General features: G+C 45.7%; 1 protein-coding gene across 2 annotated transcripts in view; it reads left to right on the top strand.

The window, feature by feature from the left end:
* The window catches only part of SCN5A (sodium voltage-gated channel alpha subunit 5), a 184,023-nt gene that overhangs the window by 65,755 nt on the left and 96,235 nt on the right, over positions 1 to 22,033 (top strand). For both annotated transcript variants that reach the window (XM_064162881.1, XM_064162879.1), the window contains exons 12-15: positions 5,615 to 5,747; positions 9,256 to 9,494; positions 14,843 to 15,016; positions 16,462 to 16,818. In XM_064162881.1, the coding sequence (XP_064018951.1) occupies positions 5,615 to 5,747; positions 9,256 to 9,494; positions 14,843 to 15,016; positions 16,462 to 16,818 (903 nt within the window). The remainder of the gene's footprint in view (positions 1 to 5,614; positions 5,748 to 9,255; positions 9,495 to 14,842; positions 15,017 to 16,461; positions 16,819 to 22,033) is intronic.

The following is a 22,033-nucleotide window of genomic DNA, read 5'->3' as shown; positions in this document are numbered from 1 at the left end:
GTTCCTGTGTGGTCTGGTGTAGGAGATCCTGCTCTGACAGGGGGATTGGACTGGATGAACTTTGGAGGTCCCTTGCAGCTGCTGACATTCCATGGTTCTGTGATCACTGCAATATAGCTCTGATTTAGAGCTTTCTGAGGCATAAATGTGGCTTCACTCATGTAAAGACAATGTCTGAGTTGGTGGAACTGGTAGAACCCATTTTGCAGCATGTGGTTTTGAGGAGAGGCTTGTTTAGGTTCCTCTGTGATGCTCATCAGTGTCAGGTGATTGCTACTAAGCAAGGAGACCACTGGATTCTGGTTTGGGGAAAGCTTGGACAAGCATTTCTGATCTGAAAGGAAAAGGAAATACATGAAACAAGATCTGACCATCTCTGAGTCTGCATTTTCAACTGCAGCCCTCAAGCAGATTGTAGTTGTAGCAAATGCTTTCCAACTTTCCCAGGGAAAGCATAAGAAGTTGATAGCCACTTCTGAGCATTTTAGACTGGTCAGTTTTGGCCTGAAGTTTTTACCCCAGGCAAAGTAGCTGGACCAGAATGAACAATATTTGTGCTTCTCTGTCATTGCAACTGCTGCCCTCTCTCCAGCCAAGGGCTCTTTGCCCACAGGAATGGCTGTGGGTGGCAGCTGAGCTGACATGAAGACATCTGTGCAGCTTGTGCCCTCTCCCATGAGAGGTGGCTTCAGCAGATTATCACACTATTCAGGCTGGTGACTCAGATGAGAGGTCTCCTGACACTTGGCAGCAGAAGAGCATGTTAGCCTAAAAAAGCCAGTTTCAAATGCTCTTCAGATGGCCCTGGCTGCTTGATACAGGTGGTTGTGAGTGTGCTTCCGTGAGAAGCCAAGTGTGCTTGCACTTGCCATGTCCTCTCCCTGTGCCCTAAGCACAGCTGGTGAAACAGGAGAGATTTCAGACACTGTCAATGGATGGTGTTTAGGCTTCTCATCTGGGGGTATTCTGACTGGTCAACAGGCTTGCCCTGCCAGCACAGAGGGTTATACTGCAGTGTTCAAGCCAGAAAGCTTGCTGAGGTCATATGAAGAGCAAAGTGGTGTCATATAAAAGTGTGATCTACAGGCACCCTCCACAAAGGTGGCTTCGGATCAAACATTTTTTGCCTGGATGTGAAGAGCAAAAGCTGTTCAAGACCAGGGGGTTCAGGGATCTTGTCCCAGGAAACCCATGGTAAATCCTAGTTGCTCCCCTGGAAATCTTTGGTATATCCTGCAGAGGGCTGAATGAGGACTGCTCCTGTTCTCCCAGCTTTCTTCAAGTAGTGCAGCTGCTGATTTCATCAAGCTTACCACTGTGCAAATATGACACAAGCAGGACCTGGTAATTATGCTTAAAGACTCGACTTGAGAGGAAAAGGTTTGGAAAATGATACTTTTTTATGCTGCTGCTGATTGCTGGGATAGGATTTGAGGCTTTCACCACTGCTAGAGAAAGTGCATACATGATGTACAGCCTGAAGTTCCAGTGAGATCCTGTAGTACTTTGCAGCTATGCATTACTCTGTTGTGTCTCGGTATTTCTTAGTTAGGAGGTTAGAGTAACATCTCCCTTCACCAGCTATTGGTCTGTTTGAGCAGAGTTGGATTAAGTTGATGAGCTGTCACCTGAAGCTCAATTTGTCCAAGGAATGCAGTGAGGATGAGTAAAGCGTAACAGGTGATGGTCAAGTATTTTCTGAGAGCTCGGAAACACCTAAGACAGCATCCACTCTTGCCTCGTAAAGCCAGTTCTTTCTGTAACCCTGCAGGAAGACCAGGAGGGTTTTAGTCCAGCTTGGCTTGCCAGTTCTTTTGGAGGTTACAGGTGGCAAAGAAATGGACACCAGACTGAAAAGGTGGCTGGTCACAAGTGTACGGCTGGCTGTTAGCTGTTAGTTCCCACTGCTTTGCTTTCCCTGGGTCATCTGCTCACCAAAACTTCCCATCAGCCCAAGAGAAGTGAGGCTACTCGTGATATAGTTTATGGATGGGCAACAAGGCCAGGGTCAGAGCTACCCAGAGTCTCTGTCTTGCACATACAACCTTGCTTGACTTCCCTGTTGGCTGTGCATGTGTTTTTAACTCTTAGGAAACTAGAAATACTGAGTATTTCTACCATGACAGGAGTAAAAGCCAGTGGGGAGTGAGCCCTTAAGAAGGACCACACTGCTTATTGAGATGGCAAACTAAGAATTTAGAGGCTTCTCTTGGTTTGTTTGGGTTTTTTTGGTAACAAAACAAACAAAATCCCCACGAAGCCCCCACAACACAACCAACCAAACCTTAACACAGTAACAAACCAACAAACTGCTTTGGCTTTTGTTTCCTCTAAGTGTAGCACAGTCTGTTGCTGACCACAGTCATTTATTGTTCTCTTCTTGACCCTAAAACTGCCCCAAGGTAAAATTTGTTGGTTTGGTTTGGTTTGTTGGTTTGTTTTTTCCTCCTTGCTTTGCCACAGGACTGATGAAAAGGGAAAGTGTTAGCAGTTTCCATGCTCCGGAGAAAGGTCAACAAAACAAGTCGTCCAAAGGCGACTGGCAGAAGTCCTCTGCTGCTGCCCTGTGCAAAGAGTTGTCACTGCCACTCTAATTTCTGCTCCTTTCAAACTTTGCTGTAGCACATCCCAAGCATAAATAATTCAGATTTGACACAAATATTGCAAGCTATTCCCATTTACAGTGCATCTTTTAAATAATCAAGCATCTGCAAAATTAAATGGCTTCTTTTTAATGCTGTATGCTTTTATGGTCACCTCCAATCTCATTAAATATTTGTGTTAGTGCCTTACTGGGTCCATTGTTCATGGTGTGGCCTGTCCACCTCCTTTTTATGCTTGAAAAGATTTTTACTGTACAAGGAAAATTAAACCTGTCCCAGTTCCCAAATGTGGTCTTTGAAAATGCTTCTGTGTGTAAGCCCAAGCCCATCCTCACATAATAGTTTTGACACAGCTCAGAACTGTAGGCACTCAGAAGAAAATAATTCTGTGGTGTTATTCATCCCCCTCATTTGCATGTAAATTGCTAAATTCTACAGGGACAAATATACTATTGAGTTAATCCAAAGGAGAAGCATTGTCAGTCAATCAGGGAGCAACACAAATAGTCTCATCATGCTGGAGACGCCTGTGCCTAACTCCACTGCAATTCCTCATCAGGACCCTAAGAAGACTCCTTGCATACCTGCAGGGACTCTTGTTGGTTTTGCTTACTTCTATAGGAGTATGAGGAACTGGACCTGGATATACTCTCTGTGTAATGGTAATAGGCTTTATGCTGTTTGTCCTGTTCCTGGAACTGCTCTCCACCTCAGAGTGCCACGCCTGCCAGCTCCTCGCATGGCCATTGGCTGTCTCTGTTCTCAAACAGACAATTCTAACTATGTTAAACCCTTTGCCTGTCTATTTTTTTACAAAGAACAAAAGCTCATCAGCTTCCTTAAGCAACTTCAGTATTGATGAGCAATTCACCTGGGTGCAGACTTTCTTTCCTGGAAAAATACTTGGTAGTAAATGGCAAGCTGCACATGTGGCAGGTTTCCTGCTCTGCTGGGAAAGAGACTATGTCCTCCTGCGGGAGAGAAGGAGTATTCCTCACACTGACATTGCCTGCCAGATCCTGTGTCCACCTCACCTCTGCAGAGTTGAAGGAAGGAAGGAGCCTTACATTTGTCTCCTTCAGAAACGTTACACTTCAAGCTGTTGCCTTGACTCCAACAGGAGCCCTGAGTTCTTAGGGACTGCCAGCCATGCATCTGACATACCCTTCCTGGTTTCCCCGGCTCCTGAGCCAAGAATAGAGTGTGTTCTTGTTATGTTGTGCACGAGTAAGAGTCTCTTTGAATAGGTTCTGATTGCACCTCTGTTTTCAAGATGTCTGTGTCAGTAACTCAATGGACAATGAGTCAATCATTTCAACATAGGAGAGAAGGAAAAGAAAGAAAAACGTTTTGGAGCATCACTGCTCTCCTGACTCAGCTAATGTTTTAAGTGTTTCCTTGCTCTCCTTGGGCCTTGTGCTGATTGGTATTTTTAACTGCACTACTTCAGAGAGACCTGGGACCCATATCCTGGCTACTGCTTTCAGTGTCAACCAGTGTCCAAACATCTTTGTCCTTTGCTACCATCTGACAGAGGGATGTCCCCTGCTCTGAAGAGGTCACACTCCAGCAAGACAGGTCATAGAGCTTCAGCACCTGCTTTCCTGCCATTCTCATGGAGCTGACTTTCTTGAAGTGCAGCTTGGGTAGAGAAATGGAGAAGAGGAGGGATCCGGAGTCCATCTGGTTGTATGTCCCAGGCACTGAGGGCAGAGCTAAGGAGCTGCTGCCCATGGCACATCGTGGCTGGCACTCTGAGTGCTGCTTGGTGTGGTTAGGGCCATTTCAGACCCAAGTGATGCAAAGGTCTGGATTGATTTCTTTAGTTCATTTGGCTGTGCAGAAGTAAAAGCAGCCCTCTTGACATCTGTACAAAACCAGTCTCCATCTTCGTGGGGAGTTCTTTTCCTTTCACACTTTGGTTAGCTATAGAGCAAAAGCCATCGAGACTCATCTCTCTACAGTGCATCTCTCTTGCTTACATAGTGTCTCAGACCTCACAGCTGGAGGAGCAGGGCAGAGGCTATTAGAACATTTTTTTTGGGAGGGGGAGTCTTTTGATCAGGGGGTCTGCAACAGAGAATGCTGCTCAACCTGGCTCTCCCAGAGTCTTCTATCTCAGCCACTGCCCTTGCTTCTACTTATGGGAGAGCTGGAGGAGTAAAGCCAATGGGGTTTGTCTCTGGATGAAGTGGGATCTTATGATAGTAAAAATCCTAGCATCCTGCTCCTGTGAAGTGACAGTGTAAAGTATTCCATACAGTGCGAACTGCAGCCGTGCTTGTTCCTGGCTGACTTCAGGAAAAAAAAAACATCAAAGTAATGTACAATGAAACATTAGATATAGACAGTTTGGGAGTTCTGTTTCCTAGTAAGTATTTCTTTGGGGTTTTTTAAAAGCTTTTCCTTGAAACACACAAGAACAAGAGACTCTGGGTTATTTTCTGTTCTTCCTGAGGGAAAAAAGAAGCTGAGATTCTTCCCTAATTATGGAGCTTCAATCCATGACACCAAAGATCACCAGAGTGACAATATGTTCCTGAGATCTGGCACTGTTTCAGGACAAGGAAAAACATGTGTTGAGGAGTCAGCTTGCTGAGCATAATATCAGAGGGCTGTAGTGGCGCTGTTACCCACGCCCCTTTCCTCTTCCAGCAGTATAATTAAACAGTTAACACATTGCAGAAATAATGGAATAATTAATGTAATTAAGCAGGGCTTCTTTCCCAAGCAAAGAGCGTGGTAGAGCAACACGTCTGTTCCTCGCACATCAGAGGCATCCCTTTCTTTTCACCTGCATTTCCACCTTTTTACATGAGGCTAAAGGGCAAGGCAGAGTTTCCACCACTGCTCCGAGTGCCATGTGCAAAAGCAGTCCCTCGCCACCGTGTGTCTGCTTGGGAAGTCAGTGGCTTCTCAGGTGGGAAGAGCACTGCTTAGGCCATTTTGAAAATGCTGCCCCACACCTGCCTTGGTTTTATTCTTCTGATGCAATGTGTTCATTTAAACAGACCTCTCCCTCGGATGAAGCAAGCAAGAAGCAGCTTTTAATGCCCCACCGCCCATCAGTAGACCACTCAGATGAACCCTTTCAGAGGCAGCGGGCAGTGAGTGCTGTCAGCATCATCACCAGTGCCCTGGAAGGTAAGATACATCTTTAGTCCCTCGACTGAAAGGCATGTGCATGGTGATTGGCAGGAGCAAAGTTACACACAAGGCCCAGATTCTAAACTCTTGTTTTGCAAGAAGGCATTCTGCATAGGTGTTGCAGCCCTTACGGCAGAGGCAATGCTGTAAAATAAGGCAACTTAATCATCGTCTTAGCTATGGACTTCCAAAAGTCCTGGCTGTAAAATCAAACCTGGACCTGGCAAGATTTTGTGCCCCCATGGCATCTGATGTACATAAGAGTAAGCAAGATGCAGGGTTGAGGAGTGCCAGACTGGGTGATTGTACTTACATTCATATCTCACCTCGCTGCGTCAATGCGAAGCCTGCGATACGCAGCCACTGGCTGCCTGCAAACCTGCCAGGCTGTGGGGAAGGAAATCTTCCTCCTTGCAGAGCAGCTAGTAGGGCACAGCAGTTTGGTGGATGTTTGAATCCCACTATGAAATGCAAGGATGCTCAGAGGACCCATTTCTCTACGCAGATATTTCTCAGCAAACTTGAAAATTGCTCATTAGGCTTCTCATTAGGCACAAGAGGAATTCCCTTCCCTGCCTTTCTGCACGCATTTCCCTTTCACAGATTTACTGATAGCCAGACAGCAACTCAAAGCAAGACATCAGATTTCTAGGCTAATGCTTCATGAAGGACCTTTTTACAGTTCTCTTGTCTCTTCTGTCGTAAACTGAGACAAGACAGGAGGTGGCAGTTAAGAGTATAGAAAACCGTCTGTCAGGAGCGGTGTGGAGCAATACACATTTTGGATCCTCCTGCAGCCTTAGCCTTTGTGTTACTGCTGAGTACAAAGGCAAGGCAAGGTGGAAGGACTTATCTGGGAGATGCCTTACAGAAAGGGACTGGACCTAGCTCATCGGAAACAGCCCAGCATGAAAGCTCTTCTTCTCCCTCAGCATCCTACTGTTCCCCATGGTTAGATTCAGCAGTATTGTGGCCAGAGCAGATATAGATATGTTTGAATAAATTGAGTTGTATCCTTAATAGGTAAAGTCAGTGTATGGCAGTGTTTAGTGCAGTCTGCAAAGGTTTTGTGTGGTTTGGGTTTTTTGGTGGGGTTTCTAGCAGTTAGCTTTGTGGTTGATTTGCTGCTTTGTAATACGTTAAGAATGCCTAAAAGGCCTGAGCTGGGCTTCTTCTTATTTATGTAATAGTATTTTCTACTACTTTGTACCCCAGAAATAGAGACCGTCAAGCCAAGGATAGCTGCAAAGATGCCTGTTTTGTGCTTCATACAGAAGGGAAGCTCTTTCAGTCCCTATCAAAGGTTTCCTAACCCCCAGGCTTTGATTGCTCTTTGAAATTAAATACTTGTTAGGAACAAGAGGAACATCAAACCAGAATAAAATCTATCACAGGCTCTAACTATGGTAATAGCTATATGAGCTCTGCCAAACTCCATCAAACAGCCAGACCAGAAACCTCTTCCCCTTTAATTACCTGAGTTTGCCTTGGCTATTGGGTAGCCACCACCTGCCTGGCTTTCCCAACACTGCAAAGCCTCCTAGAGAAGGATGGACCTGGGCTTTTCTTTTCCCACGTGTTTGTTTGTTTGGGTTTTTTAATTGCTCCTTTTGTTTGATTGATTGTTTTTCAGGGGGGTTGGTTGTCTGGGGTTTTATTAATTTAAAACCAAGAGGTGAAATATCTTCGACAAAACCTGTGTTTTTCTGACCCTTTTTTGAAAGAAACCCCAACAATATTGGCTCACATTCAAAAACAGGCAAAATGAAAAGCAGTTGAGTCGAATTTCACTTCTACAAATGTTTTTCCAAAGCACTTCTCTCTGTTGTGGTCTGGGAAGATCACCTTGTGGTGGGAGAGGATGTGGCTCCTTAACTGATGTAAACTAACTTAGTGCCACAAGAATGCCCCAAGAGTTCAGTCACGCCTTTCCCTTCCCTTCCTGTGTTCCATCAGTTTGGTTTGGCTGTGCAATCCATTTGGTTCCAGCTGGATCAACAAGCAGAAGCAGCTCCCTCAGATGGTCCAGGAGGACAAAAGCTGACTAAGTGACAAATAGCACCTGGCTGAGGGTGATGGGGGACGAAACTACCCCCTCTGGCAACGACAGGACTTGGAGGGGCTTATGCCAAGTCGAGCCTCAGGGAAAAGAGCCACTCAGCTAATGGGGGTCAGTCACGAGGGTCCCCAGATTAGTACCAGTGGTATAGGCAGAGTCAGTTAGAAGTGGTTGTGAGGAGTATGAGCAGAGGTATAAGTGTTCTGGATTTACTTAGAAAATTGGATCCTTTAGGCAGTAACTGCCCCAAACTCTATTACTTTCAGAGGCAGGGTTCCCAAAATGCAAAATTAAGGTTTTGCATGGAATGGACCTCACATCATTTTTGGCATCTGCCTGTGAACCTTCTGTCTGGAGGCTCAGAAGACATAGATAATTCTTGGGCACAATTTCATTTCCCAGAGCAGTGTAGATGTTTGTGCCAAAGCTGTGCAGGCAGGACACCATCTGATATTCTGCGAGCTTGCTAGAAGACACCTAATACCACAGTTCTCTTGTCCCACAAAGCAAAATAGACAGAGAATGCATCCTGGCTTGTGAGAGGAGGCTGTTTGTGACCTGATTGAAATAACAGCCTCGGCTGAGGTATTCCTGTTATCAGTGCAGGTTCTAATTATATAGACTAAACCCCTTATACAGCATTCCATGCCCATAAAGGAACCAGAAAAGACAAGCAATAAGCGACTCCACTAATCATTGTGATCCAGCCATTAAATGTCCTTTTTGGCCCTTCTCTTTCACCATTTAACACACATTACACTTCCGAAGCCGTTTCAGTCCTTTTGTGCTCAAGTGAAATGAACATAGAGAAGTTTTATTTCGGGTAATATTTTAAAGGCACCTTTAAGAAGCATGCTGGAGCTTTTGTAACATTTTTCATTCTGCCTTGTGCACTCCCTTGGTTTTATATGTTGGCCTTTTGGAGGAAATCAGGTGTTTAATGGCTCTTTGGACTGTACATGAAGCACAGAAACCCTGTTGATCAGCAGTGGTGCTCTGGCTCTCGACCGCTTAAATCAGTTCTAAATAAACTCTTTCATCTCTTAACCACTGTAAAAGGCATTACTCAGAGTACTCCTAAAGTGTGACCTGAGAATGAAAAAGATCTATTCCAGTCTGTGTTAAGTGCATTCTTGCCCATTTGAGCTTGCCAAAATGGAAAGCAGAGTGAAACTCTGAACTTTTGTATCTATAATACTGGGTTGCCATACTTAGTGTTGTTCTCCCTTTTGGCTTGTGACCCTTCTCAGAACTTACTCCTTCCAGAACAGGTCATTGTTTGCTAAGTGCAGGTCATCTGGTAAACCCCAGGGTATGTAATTTGCCAACCTGTTAGGACAGGTTTGGGGTAACTCAGGGCCTTCTCTGTGTAATGAGTCATGTTAACTGTTCCCTTGTCCTATAACTCAGTGTGATTTGACTATTACTTTACTGCTTGTGACTTAGAGCTTGAGGAATCACACCAGAAATGTCCTCCCTGCTGGAACCACTTTGCTGTTAAATTTCTCATTTGGGACTGCTGCCCATTTTGGCTTTTAATCAAGAAATTTGTCAAGTTTGTGGTAATGGACCCATTTACTGACCTCACCATCACCCTCTGCATTGTGCTGAACACGCTCTTCATGGCCTTGGAGCACTACAAGATGACGAAGGAGTTTGACCACATGCTTTACATAGGCAACTTGGTAAGTGACCATGCAGTGCTACCTGAGCGTCTATTTCCTGCTCTTTCGAAGTTCTGACTGTGGCTTGGGAAGAGCCTGACTTGACAGGCTGCCAGCAACACCTTGCCTGTGACATGGCAAGCAAGTTCACATAGGCACCTCCGTCTAGGGATAGAGAGAAATGAAGGAGAGACCAAAGTCTGTTTTGCTAAACTAACTTGTTGCAGTGTTCTCAGGAGCCAGTGTTTCGGAGCTGCTCCTGATAGCTGTCTTGTCTGTGTCTGTTTAAGGAAATGAGAGAAAGGTTAATGAGGTTTATCTGGGATTTCTGGTAAAGCAATGATAGTGCAGCAAGTCTTGGTGACTAATGGTGACTTTTAAGTTAAAACCTACAGAAACACCCACAGGAAAAAAGGAGGCAAAGCCTCAGAGAGCAGTAAAGTGGTGTTTGAGTGCAGCTAGCTATGCATGCAGGAAAGCAAGCCTGGTGCATTTTCTGTATGTCCCTGGGTGTCCTGTTCTGCCTCCCTGCCTTGTCCAGTAGCCTGTGCTGGGTCCCATGCAGACCCTGGGGCAGAGAGGACATGGAGTAAAGCAGGATTGGTGCTCCAAGGGGAAGCTTTCACATGCAAGCTGTAGCAGCCAGAGAAAGAGCTGCAAAGTAAGCAGAGACTGTTCTCTGAGGAAAAGCAGAGTGACAGATCTACAGCCAGGCTGCAGGGACAGCAGAAAAGCCTTTCCAGGGGCGATGTGGTACAATGTGGTACAATTTCTTAACCCAGAGGGCCACTGAAATTCTGCAGTTACTACAAAACAGAAACTTCTCCTCTTGTTGTCTTTCTCTGACTTTGTATGTGAAAGTTACCATGATTTGGTGGCTTTAAACTTTGTATTTAAAATCCTCTTTATTTTAGAATCACAGCACCACAGAGTTGTTTTGGTTCAGAGGCCTCTAGGATCACCAAGACCAACCACTAAGCCAGCCTTGGCAAGTCCACCACTAAACCGTGTCCCTCAGCACTACACCTACACATCTTCTAGATGCCTCCTGGGATGGTGACTCAACCGCCTCCTTGGGCAGCCTCTTCAAGGGCTTAACAGACCTTTCAGTTTTTCCTAGTGTCCAATGTAAACTTTCCCTGGCACAACTTGAGGCAATTTCCTGCTACTTCATAGAATCACAGAATGTCAGGGGCTGGAAGGGACCTCCAAAGCTCATCCAGTCCAACCTCTCTGCCAGAGCAGGACCTCCTATACCAGATTACACAGGAATGTGTCCAGGCAGGTTTTTAGTATCTCCAGAGAGGGGGACTCCACAACCCCCCTGGGCAGCCTGTTCCAGTGCTTTGTCACCCTCACAGGGAAAAAAATTCTCCTCATGTTTAAGTGAAGCTTCCTATGCCTCAGCTTCCACCCAGTGCCCCTTATGCTGGCATCAGGCATCACCCAGCAGAGCCTGGCTCCAGCCTCCTGGCACTCACTGCACACATTGATAACCATTGAGGAGGTCACCTCTCAGGCTTCTTCTCTCCCAGCAGCACAGCCCCAGCTCCCTCAGGCTCCCATCAACTAGGACCCCCAAATCCTGTTCCCCTTCACTGCCTTCCAACAGGTCAGTCCCCAACCTATCCTGGTCCTTAGGATTGTTCTTTCCCAGGTGCAAGTCTCTGCACTTGTCCTTGTTGAATTTCATTCAGTTTCTCCTTGCCCACCTCTCAGCCTGTGCCAGTCTGGCTGAATGGCAGCACAGCGAGAAGAGAGAAGAGACTGACCCCCACCTTGCTACAGCTCCCTTCAGGTATCATGGAGGGTGAGATGCTCTCCCCTCAACTTACTGTTTTCCACACTAAACAACCCCAGTGTCCTCTGCTACCCCTCAGGCATGTGCCATCTAATTGTGGCATGGTGAAATTGCCCCTCAAATCCAGTGGTAGAAGCAGAGATAGCCTAACTCTGGACTGCCTTGGAACACAGGTGCTGCTAAGACGGCACACGACAGGCTGGCAGTGGAAATGAGGCAAGCTCTTTATTTCTGTGAAAAGAAAGGCTGAGTCTCTCTGGTGTCCCCTTGCCTACCTTCAGGTGTTTGCAGGGTAGGAGTCTCCCAGCCAGCTGCCAGAGTCTCCATTTAAAGTCACTGAAAAGTACTGGGCAATTTGAAGGCACAATTAGTGTGATGTTTTAAAGACATTGATTTCTGGGTGAGGTGAGCTATGTCCTGGAGGCCAGAGGCTGAAGTGCTGAGCAGCTGTAGTGGGAATGTGCAGAGACACTACACATGTGGTGCCTGCCGTTAGTAAGAGGCTTCCCATGCCGGCAGCTTTCCACAGGCAGCACCAAGAATCAGACATCTTATGTTAGTCCTGGCAGATGTGGTACATCACAGAGGGGTTCTTTTCTTGAGCCTAGTCTTTGTTATTCTTCGATCTGAGCTTCCTTGGGCAGGTTGAGCTCCTTCTCCTGAGCTGTGGGACGAGTCTCTGGTTTCCCACTGCTGTGTCTTGGAGACTCTCCTTTGTTAATCTCCTAAGCAATATCTATTTGCCTTTCCCTTGCTTCAGACCTGTGCTCTTGCCCTCTTCAGAAAGAGAGAGGCAGGAGTAGCTCAGAAGGTCATCTCACAGGCCCGCAGCCTGCTCCACTTTGCAGCCAGCCTTCCTTGTTGTTGCTCAACAATTTGTGGCTTTCTACGATGACTTAAAAGAGCTCCTTTGGACTCAGTGTCCATTGGAGCAGGTGGCAGTGCTGCCATTTCTCCCTCTGGCTCTTGGGATAGTAAATGTCTGTTGCTTGCTCTGCTTTGAGCAGATCAGCTTCTCTCTTTGCAGACCACAGGCAGTGAAACTTTAGCCCCTGGCATCCCTTCTGCCAACACAGCTCCTGCGGACTTGCTGAGGCTGATGGAGGCTGTGCTGGGTGCCAACCAGAAAATAGAGGAGTGAGCAGAGGGAGGAATTACAGAGTGAAATCTTGCAAAATTCTGGGGGAAAAAATCCTCGCTGCATGGGGTTGTTGTGGCCAAGGTGCAGAACGTGGCACTTGACCTCGTTAAAACTCATATCACTGGACTGTGCCCATCTGTGCCTGTCCAGGTCCCGCTGCAGAGCCCTCCTGCCCTCTAACAGGTGGACACATGCTCCCAATTTGGTGTCCTCTGCAAACTTACTGATGGAGGACTCAATCCCCTCATCCAGATCATCAGTGAAGATATTAAACAGGACTGTGCCCAGCACTGATCCCTGAGGCACACCACTAATGCCAGCTGCCAACTGGATGTGGCACCATTCACCACCACTCTCTGGGCCCAGCCCTCCAGCCAATTCTTGACCCAGCAGAGAGTGCCCCTGTCCAAGGCAAGGGTTGCTTATTTTCTTGCCAGCCTTTCTGACATGAAGTGCCAGCCCATGGTACAAGCAGTCGACCGCATACCAGGTGCTGGCGGTGTGACAGCCGCCATTTGAAATTGTAACTGCTACATGAGCATGACTCCTGATGCCTTTAGGAAGCCTCAGACATTTTGCTATCTTACTGTGACATTTCCTCCTCAGAAGACTATTGATTAAAATGATTCAGGCAAGGAAAGTGATCCTCCTGAGTCATTTCTCGGCAAGATGGTTGCATAATGCATGCAGCGTGGTGTCCTGGCTTTTAAGGCAGCCCCCTGGATACGATGGCACAGACATCCCCTTTTGTCTTGTTCTCTGTCCTAAAGGAAGCCAGAGTATTCTGGTGGGAATGTCTAGTATCCCTGACCACTGGGACTCAGAAAGTCCTGGCTGGTTAGAAATATGAGATGGGTTATTCTGCTGGGTTCTGGGTACGAGGTGGTGATGGACGTCGTTGCAGTGCTGCAGCCCAAGGTAACATTTCTGGGCAAGGAGGAGAAGACACTTTACACAAGGAAAGGTGTAAAGTGGCCACTCAGTAGAATTCATTGCTGAAGCCCTGCAGAATAAAGCCAAGGATGTAGTCATGCATTTCTTACTCCTTAGTATCCTAATTATAGAACCTTCACTTTTCCCTTCCATGTCTGAATGGGTTTCTCCTCTATGCTGGGTTTTCCCAGGATAACACTGTAAATATTCAGCTTATTGGAAGGAAGAGATTTCTCCTTGACTGTATGTTAATGATACGTGCACTCTGCATCCTCCTCCTTGCCCCCCTGCTTTCTCTTTTACCAACCCAGTGCACTGATGTTGACTGTTTCGTGGAAAACCTTATCTGATAAAGTGCATGTGTGCAGCAGAGAGGCTTTCAGGAACATGCAGCTCTGTGCAGCCTGCTCTGGGACTCGCAATGAAAACAGAAGAGAGTATGAACTCGGCGCCCACATTTTGTCAGTTTAAGTTGACTGTAGCCTCACGTCGTGCATTTAAACTGTTGCTTAAGGAGGGCACGCAGAAGGACAAGGTCTGATTCTCTGAGATTCTTTGTGGCAATATATTAAAACTGAATTTGCTGTCAGCAGCCTTCTCTTCCCCTCTCCCTCTGTAATATTTATATGTTGTTTTAAAGAAAACTGTTCCAATTAGGAGTTCCACCATCTGACATTTGAACTGGATCATAAATAAGCAATGTGTTCCCAAGATGTTGTGAAAAGAGAATTGCCATGGCTATTTGTAAAAGTAAGACCTGCACTCAGATTAGAGTTTCTAATTGCCTTTGCTGCTGGCAATAAGCTCAGGATGTCTGGAGGCTTGCGTTGCCCTGGGACTGATCATAATAACAAAACAGAAAGGGATAATGCACCACAACCCAAATACCCTTTCTCACACTACCTTCATTTGGCTTTCTCCACTGAAATGAAGAGATCAAACCTTTGTAAAAGGTACCTTGACACTTTCTCCTCTTTACCACTGGGGTTATCTACCATACAGAAGGAGATGGAAATGTATGTTCCAATCCAGAGCTTGAACTCAGATGTCGTTGCAGGATGGGGCTGGGTGCTAGGTTGGACTGGATGAGCTTGGAGATCTCTTCCAACCTGCTTGATTCTACGGTTCTATGATCAGATATTATTGTGGAAACACTTAGGCAAAGTTGTGATAAAGTGGTGGGCATCGCATACCTGGAAGCATTCAGGGTCAGGTTGGACTGGGCTCTGAGCAACCTGATCTAGTGGAAGATGTTCCTGTCCACTGTGGAGGAAGCTTGGGCACAGGGACTTTAAAGGTCACTTCCAACCCAAACCATTCTATGATTCTGTAGTTCTGTGATTGTATGATGCAGAGTCAGCCATGAAAAAACAAAGTGTTTGCTTTGTAAAACAGGTTCTTGCTTTCTGCTGTGTTCACTTTTGGCAGTGGAAGCTCTGCAAGCAAGGATGTGTGCTTAAAAGGTTATTTAGACCTCACATTTTCTTTCTGCAGGTCTTCACTGGGATTTTTACAGCTGAGATGATCTTCAAAGTAATTGCCCTTGACCCCTACTACTATTTTCAGCAAGGCTGGAATATTTTTGACAGCATAATTGTTATTCTAAGTCTGATGGAATTGGGTTTGTCCAGCATGGGAAATCTGTCTGTTTTACGCTCCTTTCGACTGGTAAGAATCTTATTCCATTCTTAGCCCTCTGCTTTTATCACCGAAAAACTCTGACACGAGAGCAGCATCTTAGAAGTGCGCCTGCCGATAAAACCTTTAATTGCTGCGGGCTGGTGAAAAGTACATGACACTAATTACAGGCTGCAGGATAAATGGAATTGCTCCAGATTTACATCAGGGTAAATGAGAACATAATTTGATTCCTCCTACCCATGCCAGGTACTCGTAGCACTCTTAAAATGTTTGAGTTCCAATCGGCAATGGAAATCTGCCACTTGGTACCTGCACACCTGTTAGCACAGTCAGCAGATAATTGATAGCCCCAGAAATGCAAAAGCCACTAATTTGTTGGTTTAGGACTTGTTATTCCTAAATTATGTTATAAACATGTCACTGTGCTTTTAGATGTTGTCAGGAGAAAATGTCTTTGCGTTATTCACGGAGCGATTGTTTTTTCCCCTAGACCTGATCAGCATAACGTAGCATCTGTCTTTCACAGGAGCTCCTTAGCTGTCAGCTCCTTTACTGTGCACGGGACAGTGGCATTCTATTAATGAGAGTCTGTCGACATACTGGAACAGAAAAGCCCTTTCCTTGCCAGCCTGACATTTGTGTTGCACTTCATGTACCAGGATGTCCGTGCTAATCATTCTGGCCATGATATGGCTACATGACTTCACAAATTGCAAAGACCAGGAAAATTAGCCCTTATGGGTACAGTTAGTGGAGACTCTGATTTTCCACTCTTCTTTTCTCTGTGTGTGTCTCCTAAGTCCTCTATGCTGCGTAAAAATGCAAATTTTTCATCACCGATGTTAGGTCCTGAGAGTTTCCTGTCAGGTCTTGAGCAATCCCTTTCAATAGGACTGAAATTAAACCTTCAGTTGAAAATAGAGCACAAGGGCTAGGCACCATTTACATCCTTAAAATAGGTCTTAAGTGGGATGTGGGTTGTGCATAGACTGCGTGATCCTTGGCACAGAGGTGATTTTCACCCTGGGAGCCAACAGTTAATAGCATCTGGCTGAGGCTTGCTCTGAAACACAGCGGAATTACTCCTCTCTTTGTGGGATACAGCCCTAAAACCCTTCTTTGAGATACCTGCCAGGTTGTTTAAATTGAGGAGGAAAAGCAATGCAAAAGGCTATATAAAGACCTAAGATTCCTTTCATCTTCTCCCCACCATGATATTGAGGGAATGAGCCTCTACAGGCATGTCTATCTAAAAAAACAGAGCACAGCTCTGGAAAACTCAATTCTCCTCCATGAGGCCCAGCTGATGTTTTATTAATGGATGTAGCGAGGTTAACGGGAAGCGTGGCTAAAATCACCTTGTACCACTGTGGCATTTAACATCTTTCACTTTTTACCCACTTTAATAATTCACCAGCTGCACTGTCTGTTGCTTCTGAGAGCTGACACTGTTGTTTATGTTCTGTTCACAGCTGCGAGTCTTCAAACTGGCAAAGTCCTGGCCCACCTTGAACACGCTCATCAAAATCATCGGCAACTCGGTGGGCGCCCTGGGTAACCTCACTCTGGTGCTGGCAATCATCGTCTTCATTTTTGCTGTGGTGGGAATGCAGCTTTTTGGGAAGAGCTACTTGGACAACGTGAAGAAGATAAGCACAACTGGCAACTTGCCAAGGTGGCACATGAACGATTTCTTCCACTCCTTCCTCATCATCTTCCGAATTTTGTGTGGAGAGTGGATTGAGACCATGTGGGACTGCATGGAAGTAGCTGGGCAGCCGCTGTGCCTTCTCGTCTTCTTGTTGGTCATGGTGATAGGAAACCTGGTGGTGAGTTCTCCAGATGTACTTTTTGTCCTTTCCTGAGAGTACTACTTTTTCTTTTTCTTTTTTTTCCTTTTCTTTTCCCCCCTTTTTTCTTTTTTGGTCCAGAGGTGGCGAATTCCAGAGTGCTCCATGGCTTTAATTCATTGAACTGAGCTGTCACCCAGGGAAACCTGCGCACATCCCAAGCACAAAATTGCTAGCATTGGTTTACTGCTTAGGGACTGCTTTACTGGGGTTTGCAGGAGCACAGATAATGCTTTACCAGAAGCACGTGGGCTGGTGGTAGTGATTTCATCTGTGTAGCCCTTCGTGGGGCTGAGGGGATTGCACATCTTTTTTCTCTGCAGGAGTGAATGTGCTTGAACTGTCACTGGATCAGGAGAGATTTTCATTTCCCTTTGATCTCTGATCCAGAGCATGTGAACCTTGCAGCTAATAGGGTGTCTTTGAGTGGAGATTCAAATGCCCTTAGCCTGCATGTTGCAGGAAGCCGCAGGTTGTTTACAGCAATGTCTCTTCTTCACTTGCTTTTTTAACAGACTATCCCATAAGTTACCTTGCATAAGCCTTGAACCCATCGAGACTGACTTGTATTTCCCCATTGATATCTTAGGAGGTGCTTTGCTGTCTTGCAGTCGTTATGGAAATGTTTCACCCCTCCAGCTTACAGAGCATCATTGGCATTGTGGCTCTGATGGGCTTAGTGTCTATGCAGTGAGTTGTTTTAATAGTAGATGCTGCTATAAAAAAGCATTGGGTTTTATTACCAGTTGCTTTTAGTGGCTGTGTTGGTTCTAAGTGCCCAGTGCTTGGGTTCTCAGCTGCTGGGATAGAGCAGCTTTTGAGAACACTTGTAGAAAACCAGAGCACATTGGTTTGTTTCCATTACTTTGTACTTTAATAACCTGGTGTTGAAAATGTTGGTTGCAAGAGCAAATTATGTCTTATAGAGCTCTTCATAAAAGTCAAAAGATTAGAATGGTTTTGTTTGTTTGTTTTAATTTTGCCATTTACTCTGCCACTTTCTGAGCACCTAAGATTCCTCTTTATTAAATGTGATTGGAGGAGTTGGGGCAAATCATTACTTTTTCTGCCTGTCTTTTGGGGAGGCTTAGCTTGAGATCCAGAAGGTTGAGATCCAGAAGGTTAATCTCCTGCCATGAAGGAACAGACTCTGTGTGCATTAATGAAACCTGAAAATAATATGTGGTAAGTTCTGGTGAAAATATCAACATTTGAAATGCTCACAGCTTATTGAAAGATGCAAATTGGCAACATCTGATACCTTAGATATTAATCCTCATCAATGTGGAGAAGTTCTGTTAAATATAAAGCCTGATTCAGCAGAGATCACACTACCATTAGCTACATAGATTTAGTGCTCAAACAAAAGATAGCTCCAGATGTAAAAACAGATATTGACAAACTCTGCCAGCATGGGTCACAAGTGACTGATCAGCTGGAAGAAAAACTATCAGCTTTATCCTTTTCAGCCTACAGTTCTGAAGCAAGGACTAGTAAATGGGAATTGTTATTGTCTGTATGATTCATGGGTGTGAAGAGAACAGACTGAATCACGAGGCTCATCCAGCATCAGCTGTGCCACACAGATGTTTATTAGTAGGTAGAGAGGAGGTCATCTCATTCTTGTGGCATCAGCACAATTCTTGCTTTCTTCAGTAAAGGTGGGTTTGAATTTTCAAGTTCACTACTTGCTGAGTGTCACCAGACCCAAAAGCTCTGGTAGCCAAAATGAGCCACGAGCCCTTTGAAAGAACACTCAACTGCTAAAGCTCTTACCTGTGACTGTTGTTATCTCTTCCAGCAAAGCTTTTCTTCAAACTTGCTGAGTTCCTTGTTTTGCCTTTGCTGTTTCAAGAGTCAGTTCTGACAAGAAAAATCTTTTCCTAAGGTTATGCCTCGTTTGGAGCCTGAGTACTTCCATAATCTCTGAAGACATGGAGGGAATCTTAAATCTTTGTAGCCCGTGTAGCAGATCTGCACATTCAGTTAGATCAGATACCTTTGTCTGTCCCACCCGCCCGTGTCTGTGGTCACTTTCCCAACTGCAAGGAGAAGCACTGTGGAGACCTGCTCTTAAACTACAGGAAAGCAGATGTTGCAGATTGGTGTTGGAAGAGTTGCAGCCACTATGATTCTGTGGTTTGGTTTGCAGGTCTCACTGACATCAGAAGAGCAAGGCACGTTAGTAAGTACCTGGGCAGCTCAGTGTTATGAGGCAGTCCAGCTGCTGAAAGGAATTTCAGTGGACCTTAAACCTTTGGTGCATATTCATATATCCTGAAAATGCCTTGGACCAGTGCAGTGCCACATCAAACTCTGTTTACTGCAGGTCAGGTGGTATTTGAGTCATCTTCGAGGAGCATTGGGAAAGTATCCACTGTGTGACTGCCTTTGGCACAGTTGGACTGTGCTGCTGTTGTCTGGTGGTGTTCTTAGAGTCATGGAAGCTGCTTTGGAAGGTGCAGCTACATCAGACAGGTAGTAAAGTAGTTTCTCCTTTGTAAGAAAGAGCCTCTGAAATGGCAAAGGAAATACTTGTACTTGCTGTTGGCTTTTATAGATGGCTTTGCCAGATTTCCCATGCGTGCTTGTGTTAGTGAGGTTAACAGGGAAGATTGCCGAGAAAGGAATTACTAAGAAGATGTAGGGGGATGTGGGTAGGGAGACAGTCCTCAGTGACCCCTGCTCGAGTGGGTCAGCTGGTGTGAGAGCTGAGTGTGACATCAGCCACTTCTCAGGGGACAATTGTGTGTAATGGGTGCTAGCAATCTGCATGAATAAAACTGACACTGCAATCACAGATGGAACAACCTCCCAATCTCTTCACGTGTGCGTGACGTAAGCTGGCCAAGCCACCCTGTTGTTCCTCCAAGGGACACCCACGTGAAGCTTGTTTTCTGCCAGTCTCTCCTGAAATGCCACCAAGTGAAGGGCAACTCGATACAGGGCAGAAATGCACTCAGTGTCATTGCTTCTGCTCCGATTTGGCTGTACATGATGTGAAGAGCACACGAAAGGCATCAGTTGGTGACCTAAGCTAACAGCTGCAGTGCATTAACTCACCTGCAGAGCTGAGTTTCTGGACTGCAGGCGTCTCACCTCTGCCTGACTTACATCCCCTGGTACTTCCATGGCACATCCCCCACCATTCCCCAATCCACTACAAGTTGGTAATTCCCTGGTGCATTTCATTGGTGGATTTTGTCCTCATGGAGTCGCAAGCATGCCAAGATGTAAAGTCTGCAACCAGGGAAGTGTATCCTGAAAAATGAACTACAAGGCAGAAAGTGCTCTTTCAGGATCCACTCCTAGGGTTGGGTTTTTTGGTCTCCTGTGCATGGAATGCTGTTCACCCAGAAAGTGAATGCACCAGTTTCAGGCTGTCCTGTAGGAAGAATGACATAACCATTATTGCTGAATTAAAGTGCGATGCATGGAATTGTGAAACACAAAGTTTAAGGTAGTGCACTCAGCCCTGCTTAAGAATTTATGCTATGACCTATTGGTGTTTGAGAGGATAATAAAAGTGTACGTATCAGTCACTGTGGACATCTAGTCAGATCTGGCTAATGGAGTCTGCGGAGTCATCAAATACCTTACCCCAAAAGATATCTAAAATACATCAGGTTAAACAGACCCTACAAATGTCTGCTTCTGTCCCTGAAGCCCTGGGAGGCAAACTCAGCTGTAGATACTCCCCTCTCCCAATCACTCTGGCTGGCTGAGCCTGTGTGATGTACCAGAGCAAATACATTGCTCCCATTAAAAAACTAATTGAGATTCTAATATGTATCAGGAAAGGTAATCAGAGAGGAGAGAGTATGAAGGCCGTTGTGCAGTGATAGACAGTACTGGGCATGCAGTACACCCCATTAATGACTGATGGTCAAAGAGGAAGTGCTAATGGGGAGAGCATTGCTGAGGGAAATGCAGAGCTAGGCACAGGAGGAGAACAGCCCAAGCATTGGAATACTGCACATCTAAAACAAAGGAGTGCAAATCACTGTAGGAACCTTTAGACTGAAACTGGAAGGGAGGTTTCTGACTATAAGCACAGTGAGGTTGTTTAGGAGGACTTTATGGCAAGGCCAAAGCTCTAAGCCTGCAGCATATACAATGGAGCTTGATGCATTTGTGAAGGAAACAACTCAAGTTAGCACGAGGCTTGACTTGCTAACCCAAGAGGGCCTTCCAGTCATTTAGAAGAGATTCACAGTGGCCTGCTTTGGTTAAATTCAGTGGGAACCTTCCTCTGAAGAACTCAGTGTGCCTGGAACCCATCCTTTTCTTCTGCTTCCACATCTCAGGAAGCCTTAATGGATGCTTTTTCTGCTCTGCCATGACTTTGACATGCAGCAATCTGGAAATGAGGCATTCTTGGGAGGTTTTCTCTCCCTACATGCCTTTCACACAAGGCAGTGTGGGGCAGTTCCCCGAAGAGATGTTCTGTGAAACTGTTGCTAAACTTGCATCAGGCTAAAATCCATGGATTCTCGAACTGGTTAGAAGCCAAGAAAGCCTCAGTTAGGTCCCGTTTTGGCCTTCAGCAGCCAAAGTCTTTTGATGAAATGGCATATTGCTAGAGCCATTCTGACAGACATGTCCCTGCAGCAGGGCAAGAAAGAAAGAATCAAGTTACAGGCAATGGGAACAGTGAATAATTTCTCAGTAGTTGTACTTCTGCAGGTTTTTCCACAGAAGTCTTCCTCCCTACCAAAAGGCGGCAAACCTGAATGGGTATAAATGTCCTGTAAGGAGAAGGATGAGTGGGATGAAGGGCAGCTGAGCACAGAGGCAGGTCTGGCAGGTGTGCAAGAGAGAGTTGGGATGGAGAGGGCTGTTTGGGTGGGGATGAGGAGTGACTACAAGTGTAGTTGAAGCTTAGTCTAAAAGAAGAAATTCACAGCAATCTCCCATCTCGTATCACTTTCCGAAGTGACAAGTCTCAAGCAACGCAAGGAGCCACTGGGTCCTGTGGGGTTGTCTAATACTCACTAACTGTGGATGTAGTCCTGCAGTTAGGCAAAAATTACTTCTCTGTGTGTCTGCACATTTATGTCTGCCCAGATCAGCTGTTTTCTTTCCTACCCTTTTTTTAACATTAAGGGCAAAATGAAGGCATGTGAGGGAGGATTGGAGTTACCTTTTCTTACCTTTTCTCTTTGGTTTGGGTTTTTGGTTTGCTTGGTTGGTT

The sequence above is a fragment of the Pogoniulus pusillus genome, chromosome 23, assembly GCF_015220805.1.
Source record: "Pogoniulus pusillus isolate bPogPus1 chromosome 23, bPogPus1.pri, whole genome shotgun sequence".
NCBI lineage: Eukaryota > Metazoa > Chordata > Aves > Piciformes > Lybiidae > Pogoniulus > Pogoniulus pusillus.
Note: the sequence above shows the minus strand (reverse complement) of the source record. Positions and strands in the feature narration are given on the sequence as shown.